This window comes from Cnephaeus nilssonii (genome assembly GCF_951640355.1).
Source record: "Cnephaeus nilssonii genome assembly, chromosome: 15".
NCBI lineage: Eukaryota > Metazoa > Chordata > Mammalia > Chiroptera > Vespertilionidae > Cnephaeus > Cnephaeus nilssonii.
In genome coordinates this window covers 65194194-65206757 of record NC_137086.1, presented here as the reverse complement: position 1 = coordinate 65206757, position 12564 = coordinate 65194194, and the positions used below count along the sequence as shown (strand labels likewise).

Genomic DNA, 12564 nt, shown 5'->3' with positions numbered 1-12564 from the left:
AATGGGGAATAGAAAGTAGATGTTTCCTATCTGAAAAGAAGGTGCAGGACTGAGTCTATGAGATCCTAGTCCAGCTAAGGGAGGTTTTAGCCAAGGGCGGTACCTGTGATGGCTCAGAACGATGTCCACAACTTCTTTGAGGCCCGTCCTTCAAAGCAGGGGGCCTGGTCGCCTCCCTTCAGCAGGGGCTGGGCTTGCTCACTCACCACCGTGATCAGAGGGTGGTGGAGTCATCATAGTGGCTTTCAGGACTGGGCCACGAAAGGCACATGGCATCACTCTCCTGGATCACTCGATGTTGGGGGGAGCTGCCACGTTGTGAAGAAGCAAGCAGCCCCACAGAGAGGCCGGGCGTGAGCCACGTCTGACGCCGATCCTCTGTCCCCAGTGGAGCCTGCAGATGGCTGCACCCTCAGCCAGTGTCTTGACTGCTGCTCCCATGTGGGGATGTGGAGTTAAATCAGGAGCTGGATGGTTCTAGTTCAAGGTTTAAGGCAAAGTCCTGAGCCACAGAAACGGCAATGATCAATGTTGCTGTTGAAGCCACTGAGTTTGGGGGTGATTTGTCACATAGCAAAAAACAAATCGTACAGACCCCAGATAGAAAGCAGGGCTCTGACAAGAGAGGCGAAGTGAACATTGAAGTGAACATTGAAAACCCTGCTTTCCCATTTGTTGTTCAAAGAGAAATCCTATTGCTAATGTTTATTTCCTGCTGAAAATCTGGAAGCCTCAAAGATATAAGGGTCACATGGAACGGGTATGTACAGCCTCCCAGGCATTCCTTTGCCAATTAGTTCAGCAACCATCTATAGTGCACCCACTGTGTGCCAGGCCCTGCTTTCCCCCAGCGTATACAGAAATGAGCCCTGGCTGGTTATCGATGTGCCCCTCTCACATCGAAGTTTCTCTCTCTCTCTCTCTTCCCCCTCCCACTTCCCTCCTCTCCCCTCTCTCTTAAAAATAAAAATCAATGGGAAAAAATCCTCGGGTAAGGATTTTTAAGAAGAATGTATGAAAGTGAGTAGGAATGAGCCTCAGGAAGCTTGGAGCCTAACAGGAGAGACAGGTCTACACTGGTGCTGAGAACGGTGATCGCAAATGAAGTAAAAGGCGCATTTCTGCGGAGGGTGGAGACCTTGTCCAGTTAGTTTAGGAAAATCCCCATTTTCTAGGGATTTTAATGGAAAGAAACCTTTTTAAAAATTGATGATATACTGTGTGCTGTCTTGATAGTTTCATGAAAGGAACTTAAAGAAGGGCCACTAAATGACAGTGTTTGCTTAATATTCCCCACAGATGTTGTACTCCTGACATTTATTAAACTGTCCCAGTCTGTCCTGGTTTCAGATGTTATCTGTTCCACAGTGTGAAGACGGGCAGGCAACTGTGGGAAGTTTGCACAAGGTCCCAGAGCCGCTAAACAAAGGAGCCAGGCTGGGACTCAGGCAGCCTGTGCAGAGCCTGTGTGCATCCACAGGGCCTCTCAGCCCTGCGGCCCATCGACCCCGAGGGTGGGCGGGCACGGCTTGTCCGCGGTCACATGACCACTCCCCTCCTGGCGATGTGGGCTCACCCTTCTGCCGAAACAGCAGAACAGCTGGACAACACATTGAAACAAACAGAAAGCAACAACGAGGTAGCCTTCCGGTTGACTGCAGTGATGGGGGACAACAATTTAAGAAGTACTAGTTTACCAGGTGAAGAAGGTCAAGAAATAGGGCCCAGGTCAGGGTCAAGAACAGGACGTTTCCTCCTGGCCCTCGGGAAGCTGCGGCCACACCCACGTCAGCCCCCGGGCAGCACCACCGCGCACGAGTGAGAGCTGCGCCTTTAATTTACGGTGAGCATTTTTGTGCTGCCGTAGCCTGCCCTGGGCAGTGCGTGCCAGTGCTGCCTGTTTCAGGTTCTGTGGGTTCTTCTTTCACGTGCCTCTGTGGGCCCGGCTCCGGCGGGTGTAGCTCTTGGACAGGCAGTCGCTCCTGCGTCTGTCCCACCAGCCGGGAGGAGCTCCACCTCGGGAGCACGTGCAGGTGGCCTCGGTGCGGGCCCTCGCCAGTCTCTGCCCAGTGCCAGTGTGGACAGCCCATGGTCACTGCCCTGTAGGGCCTGTGTCTTCAGATCAGTGTCACCCCAAAACCAGAGCCTGTGCGAAGGAATGCTGAGCTGGCGCCCTTTCTCAGCATAGATATCCAAGCAAGAACGTGTTTTGAGAAGCTTAAGTTCACAGTCCTTAATCTTAGTATCAGTACACCACCACTGTGAGGTGACTGCGCAGGGCCCAAAACATCCGGGGCCCCCAGAAAGCCAGGCCCGGTGGGGCCGCAGCAGCCGTGGGCAAGGCTGTGGAGCTGCGCCCTCAGAATGGCCCGCCTTGCGCCCTGTCCCTAGAAGCAGAGTGGCTTGTCAGGTCCTGGACTGGCTCAGTTTGAAGGGAAGAGACTGGAACATTCTCCAGCAGTGTCTGCTGTCCCCACAGGCACCCCCCCCCACAATGCCCAGGTGTCCCCACGGGCACCCCCCACCCCACGGTGTCCGTGCCCCACCATGCACCAGGAGCGTGGCACGCTTCCCACCAGCCTCGGCGGCCAGGAGAAACAAGGCATTGCGTGGTGTCTGCACGTGGTCTGTCATCCCTGTTCCCTGGGAGTCAGTGTACCTTTTTGTTGCTGTTGACATTCATTAGAAATTTGATAATAAATTGGAAGTTTGTTGTCTGCTGTCCCCACAGGCACCCCCTCAGTGTCTGCTGTCCCCACAGGCACCCCCCGCAGTGTCTGCTGTCCCCGCAGGCACCCCCCACCCCGCAGTGTCTGCTCCAGGGCTGAGATCAGGAAGGATCTGCAGCCGTGGGGAGGTTGGCCATGGAACGCCCTCCTTCTGGGGGGGGGGGGGGGGGTGTGCAGAGCCCATGAGTGACATTCACACCTTTCCTCCGGCTCCGACCATGGGAAACACTGCGGTGGTGGCCCCAATTTCATTTCTGTTCTGCAGCTGTGTCAGAGCAAAGCAGCCCCTGGAGGGCTCAGTAACTCCAGATTGAGCCCTAGCCAGTTGGCTCAGTGGATAGAGCATCGCCTCGCGGACTGAAGGGCCATTGGTTCAATTCCGGTCAAGGGCAGGTACTCTGTTGCAGACTCGATCCCCGCCCTGATAGGTGCAAGTACAAGAGGCAACCCTATCACTCACTGTGTCTCTCTCACATGGATGTTTCTCTCTCTGTCTCTCCCTCTCCCTTCCACACTCTAACAATCAATGGAAACACACCCTCAGGTGAGGATTAACAAAAAAGGAAAAACCAGAGGTTGCTGGAGGTTAAAACACAGGTGGTCGCGCCCAACCCCGAGTTTCTGACTCCCTGGGTCTGGGGGGCAGTGGCCAGGTGCTGCTGAGTGCTCCCCAGGCATGTTCGTCGCCAGGCCCCGTGGAGCTGCTTGGTGGGAATGTGGCGCCGGGCGTGTGAGTGCAGAGACAGGAGTCTGCTCGGGCTGAACTGAGAATTCCTGCGTGTTCAGCACGCCTGCTTGCTGAACCTGGCGGTTCTGTCCTCTGCTGTGCACACAGTGCCCACGGTGTAAAACTGAGGAGCTGAGATTAAAAGCAAACCTCTGTCCAGAAAGCCACTGTTGCTCATTTGGTAAGTAACGTCAGGCCTACCGTAGTCTCGCTCTGACTCGCTCACGTCCCCCTCGGCACGGTGCCGCCGTGGCTGTGACTGAATTAAAGTATCTATGAAACTAGCTCAGTGCCTGCTCGTGCCAAACTGTGAAGGAGATTGGCCTCCATTTTGCTCTAAGAAGGCAGAAACTTCTGGCTCAGAATGGGCATATTATCAAAATAACAGGAGCTTGAAACTACACACTGTTTCAGGAACACTGGAGCCCTGGGAGCAGTCAGAGCTGTACTAGTATATGCTGCCTACCGCGCGGTGTGAGCCGCTGCTCCTAAACGCGATGTGGGTGCTGCGGGCCCTGTCCTGGGCGCAGGGAGGGCCGTCTGTCCTGCTCTGAGAGCCACACAGCGGCGAGGACAGTGAAAATAATCCGGATTTGCGAACTGTGTGATCGCATGATTGCTTAGAACGCCGCTTTGTGCTTTAGAATACCATGTCGATAGGGCCGGTCGACAGGGCCGTCTGTGACGTCAGCGTTCCTGATGACTCATTTCTAAGAGTCTGAATTGGCAATATAGTTTTCAAGGTCTGTGTTCTCCTCCCACTCCCTGCCCCCCCCCCCACACCCCACCTTCTGTGGCCAGGACCCTGAAGATAAGGTACAGCCTAGCAGAGACCAGCCTTCCTGTCTCCTGAGCTCCATCCCCCGCCCCCCCCCCCAAGGCTTGTTCCGTTGGGTGTGTCTCGGGCAGAGCGAGCCACAAGCCGCAAATACAGTTGTCTCTTTGATTCTCCTGTGCTAACGGGCGTGGCTGGTGGGTGGCAGCGCCCGTCCCAGGGCTGAGCTCTCTGAGACCCCATCTCCTTGGGTTGTCATTCATTTGTTTATATGGGTTAGCTCTTGCTCTGCAAGATTCTCACACTTTTAATCAAATGTTTGTAAACTTGGCCTAACAAACCGTGGCGGATGCTGGCGAGCGCTGCCCTGCGGTGGAGGCCCAGCAGGGGCCGGGCTGTGTCCTCAGCAGCAGTGAGTCCTGGGTGTCGGGAGAGCTGAGACCTGGTCTAGAGATTCAGCGAGGAGCACGATGAAGGGATGGGGTGGGCGTGGGCGATTGGGCCAGAGCCGTGGCTGGCACGCGCTGGGCCTGCCACGGCGCGCCTCACCCAGGCCTGGGAAGAGCCTGTCTTGGGGAGTGAGGAGGCGTCCTCAGGAGACCTCTGAGCGGGGCCTTGCAGGAGCGGTTGACCCAGGATGGGGTAGGGCCTCAAAGAACTACAGGAACAGGAGGGAAAACGGGACTGGGGATGGCGCATGCTCTCACTGATTGGATCTCTTTGTAGGCAGGGCCAGGTGACGCGGCCGCGAGGGGATGGGGGTAGCAACTGGGGGTCGCAGGGGGGTGGGGCAGCTGGGTTTTCTTCTGAGGCCATTGAGGGAGGCCAGCATCCCTCCGCCTCCGCCACGCTGGCCACGATGCCTCCGAAGAGGCTGGCCCTTCCCTCCCTGTCTTCACCGGTGCCCGGTCCCACACTCCCCCAGCACCCCACCCTCACACAGCGCGGCTCCCGTTTCCTCAGGATTCTTCCTGCCCCCACACTCGTGTTTAAGTTAGCCTGGCTGCCTCGGGGTTCTCTCCTTCCTCTCATAGAGCCCACCACAGTTTGCAACTAGACACATAACAGCCTTTTACTTTTATTATCTGTCTCCCCACTGGACGGTCAGCACATGTGCTGTGCATGGCACACACATACACAGCGCCAGTACACGCACATACACACAGTACACACACATGTACACAGTACCAGGGCACGGCCTGTCTGCTGTGTAGTTAGTATCCAATAAATAATTGTTCTTTATTGAACTAATCAATTTTTCCCTAAAGAACTTTCTTAATATCTCCTGGATATTTTTCAATAAATGAGATAAAAGACTAATTTTAATACAGGTAATGATGTCTTTCTAAAATATATTCAATTATAAGTGTGGCACTGACATATCACAAATTTAAACATCTCTCAATAAAATCTGTGCTTGAATCAATGTACAGTCCCTCTGGGATTTTATGATCCGTGTTTAAAATGCAACCAGAATTTTCCACTGCTCTTAAAGTTTTCCTTTTTAAATAGCTTAGAATTAGAGCTTTTGTTGTTGTTGTTTTTGTTAATCCTCACCTGAGGATATTTTTTTCCCACTGATTTTTAGAGATAGTGAAAGGTAGGGGGAGAGACAGAGAGAGAAACATCGATTGGTTACCTCCTGCACACGTCCCAACCGGGGCCAGGAACTGAACCTGCAGCCCAGGCACATGCCCTTGACTGGGAATCGAACCCAAGACCCTTTGGTGCGAGGGCCGATGTTCTAACCACAGACCCCAAGCAGCTGGGGCAGATTAGAACATTTTGATGGTTGAATGTCTAATAGTGACAGAAGTCAGGAGAAGAAAACCTTTTAGCTGTTGTCTATGTACAAGCCCCCTTTTTTTTAAATTCCCAGTTTATAAAAAGTAGCTTGGGAAATGAAAACATCAGGTAGGTCCCCTCAGCATCCAGGCTAACACTGGACCGTACATTCCGTAACAAAGCTCCAGTTTCTAAAGAACTGAAATACATTCAGCAGCAAAACTGTGGGGAGCAGAATTTCCCTTTTCTCCTGTTCAGAACCCCAGAGCCTTGGACGCCGCTGGGTCCTGCCAAGCAGCAGGTGCCATTCGTTCCTTTCGCTCTGTGGTCAGTTGCTGGGGCAGGGCTGGCTGCTGAGCTGTGTGCGGCCTGGGTTTGGGTGAGTGAAAGATTCGGGCGGTAATCCCCAAGTCCTTGGGCGCGACCAGCAGCTGAGGCTCTGGGAGTGAAGCCCGCCCCGCCCAGGCCCGGCCAGGCTAACGTGTGTCTCTTGCCTCCCCAGCCCAGTGACTTCTCCGTGTCTCTCAAAGCGTCAGGGAAGAACAAACACTTCAAGGTGCAGCTCGTGGACAGCGTCTACTGCATCGGGCAGCGGCGGTTCCACACCATGGACGAGCTGGTGGAGCACTACAAAAAGGCCCCCATCTTCACCAGTGAGCACGGGGAGAAGCTCTACCTCGTGCGGGCACTCCAGTGACGCCTGCCGCCCTGCCGCCTCCAGCCTGGTGCCCCACTCACTTCCCCAAGCCGCCGGGCGGCCCCTCTGCACTGCCCACTCGGTCCCGTTGGCTTCCTCTGCCTGGCCGGTCTCTCTGTCCAGGCCATTGTCTCCTCCTGCCTCCTGTTTGCCACCCCAGGCCCTCCCTCCATGTCCAAGGCCACCTGCTCCTGGCCGGTGTAGAGAAGGGAGGCGGAGGAGGGGCGAGTTTGTTCTATTTCTGCTCCGTTGGAAACAGCCTTAGTCTGTTCAGCCTGTTCCTGCCGTCGGCACCCGCAGTGAGAAGACACGGTGCAGCGGGAACGCACGGAAGCTGCCCGTGATGGAGTGACCCACAGCGCACTCCCCGGGCCTCGCGAGCGCTGGGCTCCGATCCCGGCAGCACAGGCGGCGGCCCCGCTCCCCAGCAGCCCCTGCTCAGCCCTTAGCCCTTCCCTGGCGCCCGGGCTCTCCAGGAGTGGACCAGACATCTGCTGGGAGCAATCCCGGAGCCACCAGGGAGGCAGCAGTGAGGAAGCTGCCCAGTGCCTTTGGGGCTGTGCTTGCAATAAGGAAGGGTTTTCCTGAAGGTCCGTCTGCAAGAGGGACCGCCGCTCGGAAAGAGACGTTTGGTGATTTACCCCCAGGTGTGCCATCCGCATAGTGCTTTTCCTCTGCCCTTCGGGTGTTTGACTTCACAGTTCTGTATTTAATTCTCCACGTGGTAGGTGTCTGTAGCCATTTGTTGACACTAATACAGATGATTAAGGAAAACAGCTGATCTGTGGGGAAGGGAAGCTACCAACACTTGACACACACACACACAATATATACATATATATATTTTATATATATATTATTTGCTTTACAGGGTTTTTCAGGGTGTACAAAGGAATATGTAATTGGTAGGAAAAGACACACAGAATGTTTGTTTTCTTTTTTCTTTACATTTGAACTTCTTTATAGTTTAAATATACTATCTTGAGATGGCACATTCCTACAGTCAAAGAAGGGGTCTTGAGACCTCCTCAACTTGCATACTCAGTTTTTTGGATATTGTAATAAAAAAGTATTACGACGAGGCTGTGTGTGTGTCTTGGGGAACCGGCTGTGACTGGAGGCTCAGCAGAACTTGCTGAGCCCTGAAGGGAGCCGTCTGAGAGGAGTCGCACACGACGTCGCAGCGTGGTTTCCTTCTCTACCACCTCATCTCTCTGGTGGAATAATCAGTTACCTCGTGAAACTCCCAGAGGAACCACAGTCATCAGCTAGGCCCCCACCTCAGCTTCCCCCTGCACTCGCCTTACTCCGCTCTCTCAGGAGGTGGGTGCTGCTGTCATCCCCATTATACAGATGGGGGAGGAAGGCACCGCCAGGAGCGTGCCTGGTGCATGGTGGGGCACGCTTCCCACCAGCCTCGGCGGCCAGGAGAAACAAGGCATCGCGTGGCGTCTGCACGTGGTCTGTCATCCCTGTTCCCTGGGAGTCAGTGTACCTTTTTGTTGCTGTTGACATACATTAGAAATTTGATGATAAATTGGAAGTTTGGTGTCTGATGCCCTTGGTTGGGGCCACACAGTATATAAGATAGACATCCAGCCAAACGGGGCAGATGATGACTTAGGCAAAGCACATTGTTTCACTGCTGTCTCCGTGGAAGGAACGACTCCTCCCACTCCTCCCAGTCTCACTGTGGGTATCACATTTTGTCCTCACGCGAGAATCCCTGCAGGTAAGGGTTCTCAACTGCTGTGCTGAGGACACCGGCGTGTCGCAAGAATTTTTAAGACATGTAATGCCTGCCTATTCAGTCAGAGGACTGACCTCTTTCCCCTAGATTGTCAGATTAAAAAATGACAACAGTGTGAATGCCCTGTCTTGAACCATAAACATATAGGTCATGTCATAGAATTGCATCTTATCGGTCACATTGCATTAATAAGGTTCATCTGCTTGGTTCATTCTTGTTACCAGAAATCCTTGTATACAAGTATAGGCACCTGATTTTTTTTTGAAAAGTCACTTTGGAGCAAAAAAGGTAGGTAATTACTATTATTATTTTTCATAAATCAATCAAAATTACACTTATTTTTTGGTCAGATTAGCAAACTATGTAATATGCTGCAGAATTTTAGTAACTAGTTTACGTGGCCTGAGATGGAAAGGTTGCAAATCGCTGCTCTAGAGAGCAAGTACCAGGATATGGACAGACTGAGTGTACACACAGCAATGTGGGAAGAAACAAGCAGGACACGGGACAGGTGCGTGTTTTGGCTTCAGGAACTTGAAGGCTTACAGTTGTGGTTGACCGTTATTTTCAGTCTTGTCCCAAGCTGCTGTGAGAGTCCTCCGGCCGCCGGGTGGTCAGACTTATCTCTATGAAGGACGCAGCACCCGGGCTGGCCCGGCGGCAGGTGGGCCAGTGGCCGGGCACTGAGGCCAGGCGAAGCGTCGATGGTGTGGGGGCAGGAGGTGCCGGGCCAGGGCGCGCGTGGTTTGCAGTGTGGACTGCCGTCCCCTCCGGCACGCCCAGAGCGGCCCTGGGCAGGCTTGTGTGGCTGCGCCCTGCCTCTGCCGACAGCGGCGGAAATTCAAGGTCGTTCATTTCTTAGTCGTGTGACGGCCCATTTCCTTGCACTGACTGACCCCATTTTCCACGGACAGGCCCCCCCCCCCCCCCCGTCAGTGCAGAACACCCCAGCCCTCCGCACGTCGCTCACCCAGGCCATTCACTCACGTTTCTAGGGAGCTAAGCTGTCCATCTCTTCTTCCGAGGTGCATCACAAACTAAAATCCTAAATTAGAATCTTTGCATCCACTGAAACTCACATTTCCAAAAAAGCATTCTTGGTAAAAGTACAAATTGGTCTGGTTTCTGTGTGCTTGTTGTTTTATAGTTTACTTTTCTACCAATAACTCCTTAAGACCAAAGTTCAGAACTGAGAGGCTAGGGAAATTTGGAAGAATTGATTGACGCTATTACTTGCCAATAAGTACAGGCTGGGTTTTGGCGCCCGCTCACTAGAACCCAGCAGCTTGGCTTTATTGTTGTTGCTGTGTGGTCAGTGTCAGCGATACACCGAGTAACTCCCTGCCCGGTGCCAGCTGCTGTCCCGTGAGCAGCGGCCCTCGTCCCGACGTGGCCGCTCCTGCCCACAGCCCGCGTGGGGGGGCCCGGCTGTCCTGGCCGTGGGCTTCGGGCTTCGGTGCCGACTCCCCCGGCTGCTCGCTCACGAGTAGGTGGGCTGCTCCCATCTGCGTCCCCCAGGTGGTGAGGATCCGCTGGGGGAGCGCTCAATGAACTTGTCGCGTGCTACCCCACCCGCGTCCACTTGGCCAGGCCTCCCGTGCGGCCCGGAGCCTCCTGGACCTCTTCCCCTCTTGGCGGGAGCTCATCGGTGCCTCCTTCTCCCGGCTCCCCCGGGGCTGCCTCCAGACCAGGGCCCTCAGACCCTCTGCTCCTGGCCTTGGGGTCTCAGCGCCAAACCACCCACGGTGCAGCCATGAGGCTCTCCACGTTTAAAGAGGCGTTGCTCCGAGAAACTCATGGACACCTGTGGCCCCTCGGCCGCCCGGGCCTCACCACGCACGCCCCTTCCGTCCTCCCCGGGGGAGCTAAGATGCGCTCACACCCTAAGGCGAGTCCTGGAGGAGAAGCATCTTCGAGATGGGAGATGGGGCGGAACGCCTCCCTGCTCCTGGGGCGGGAGGTGCTTGCATTTCTCAGCCTGAGCTGGCAGCACAGTGGCCGTTAAGTATTGAACTTTGAATAAGGCAAACAACGTCCAGAAAACCTTTGCCCGTCTTAAATCTGGCAATGCAAGGTCGGGCGGGACCCTCCTCCATGGTCCGACCTGGTGGGGCGGGCCAGCCGGCCCCTCGGCCTAACTCAGGGCACTGGTTCTGTTTGTGGGGCTTCCCCAGTTACCTCCCGAAGCCCACCTACTCATCCCATCACATCGGGGATTAGACTGCCGCCTGGGAATTTGGGGGTGCAAACACTCAGTGTCTAAGACCCTCTGCTCAGCAGGCGGCATCACTTGTTTAGACCCGCTGCTGTTCTAAACAAGCAGCTCCCGCAGACCCAGAGGCTAGCGGTTCCAGGCGCGAGCAAATGCCCCCACGCAGCTCGCCCTCCTGTGGCGGAGGCGCGGGGCGGGCATCTGCCTGCCCACTGCTCCCTGAAGAGTCCCGTGGGTGCTTGGGGCCTGCACTGGGGGTGCCGCTCTGGGCTACTTAACTTCGGGGAAACCCCTGCCCCCACCGCCCTGTGCTTGCTCTCATGTGACTGACATTTCCCACAGCATGTCCTTTCTTTGGATCCTGCAAAGAGAGAGATCCAGTACCGGGTGCCTAAAACAATCTATTTTTATAACAGTCATTTGCCTTAGCCTCCATTGGATGTCGCCTATCGCAGCCACCAGCCACACAAGCTGGCTGGGAGGACTCGGCGTGTTCCGTCTTGCGGGGTCCTGTTGCTGGACAGGAAGTTACCGCTGGAGGTGGATGAGCCCCAGCTGGTATGAAAGGGAACTGACAGCTCCTACAAGGCATGGCCTCCCACCCGGGCGTGGGCATTTGGCCAGCTCTTCGGTGTGGGGACCAAGTTGTGCAACAGAGTTGGGAACCAAAGGCCCAGAGCTTGTCCTCGAGCTCAGCTCCACTGGTGGGTGCGGGCGAGAACAGATAGAGAGGCCGTGGCCCTACCTTCATGGTCATCGAACCCGTCGACCTGCAGGTCTGCCCCTGGCCGGCCTGTGACCTCCACTGTGTTCTGACATGAAACGGCCTCAGAACACTGGTGAGAGCTGCACTTACTGCACAGGTGACAGGACGTTATTACACATTTAAATAAGGTGAGCTGCTGTGCACACTGATGCTGAGACCCTTTTTACAGCTTTTAAATGATCTAATGCAAAGGGGAAGTATATTAATACGCTAAATGCCTATCTAAATAAGCCTAGGAATCCGAGTCTGCAGACCACCTCGTCTTGCAGGACCACAGAGACACCATATGCAAATTATTTCAACCTAGAACTCCATGGAGTCGCGGGTGGAATTCAGACGCAGCATTGCTTTCTGTACAGAGAAAGGTCTCTGCTGTGGACTTCGCTTGGTTTCCTGGTGGTTTTAGAAAATAAATTTATCTTTAGGTAATATTTTCATTAAAAATGCCTATTAAAAACATAATTGCCAAATTCAAAAATGAAGTCAATTTCCACAGAACAGAATCCTGGTCAAGATCATCAAACGCTCTTAACTTGCTCAGTTAAGCCTCCCCTGACTGCTGATCCCACAGCACCTATCAGCTTCCAACATCCGGGGTCATTCACTTACTTACTATGCTTATTACCTACTACCTGTTCAACCCCCCACCCCCACCCCCACCCCCACCCCCCCCCCCACACACACACACAGCTCGGCTTCTAAGTTCTACAAAGGTCGGGGGGTTGGTTTTGTTACTGCTGGAACCCCAACAGAACCCCAACAGTGTGTGCCACATAGCCGGCACGCGGTAGGTATTGAACAGCGCTGAGCGAATCCGCCTGAGAGAAGCGAGTGCCCGCGCTGAGCCCTCTCATTCTGAAAGCGCCCTGATGTTGCCCTTGGAGAATGTTTGCTTGGCTGGATGAGGTTCACGCATCGCTTTTTTTTCTTTCATAATCCTGGATCTAGTTCTATCTTTGTGGCGTTTAGTCAGCCCAGTGCTGCTCCCATCCGCACCCCATCCTCGTCCTCCTCACCCCACCGCGGGTTCCTGCCCTCAGTTAGCACCCCCACACCTCCCCCAGCCCTGCACCACCTTCATCCTGCGTGAGGTCCTTCTCCATCCCCAATACGTCGTTTCCTA

The 12564-nt window shown here is 54.5% G+C and overlaps 1 protein-coding gene across 3 annotated transcripts in view; it reads left to right on the top strand.

Moving 5' to 3' along the window:
- NCK2 (NCK adaptor protein 2) overlaps window positions 1-7795 on the top strand; it is a 152788-nt gene extending 144993 nt beyond the window's left edge. For all 3 annotated transcript variants that reach the window (XM_079792638.1, XM_079792639.1, XM_079792640.1), the window contains exon 5: window positions 6519-7795. In XM_079792638.1, the coding sequence (XP_079648764.1) occupies window positions 6519-6713 (195 nt within the window). In that variant the 3' untranslated portion in view covers window positions 6714-7795. The remainder of the gene's footprint in view (window positions 1-6518) is intronic.
- The last annotated feature ends 4769 nt before the right edge of the window (window positions 7796-12564 follow it).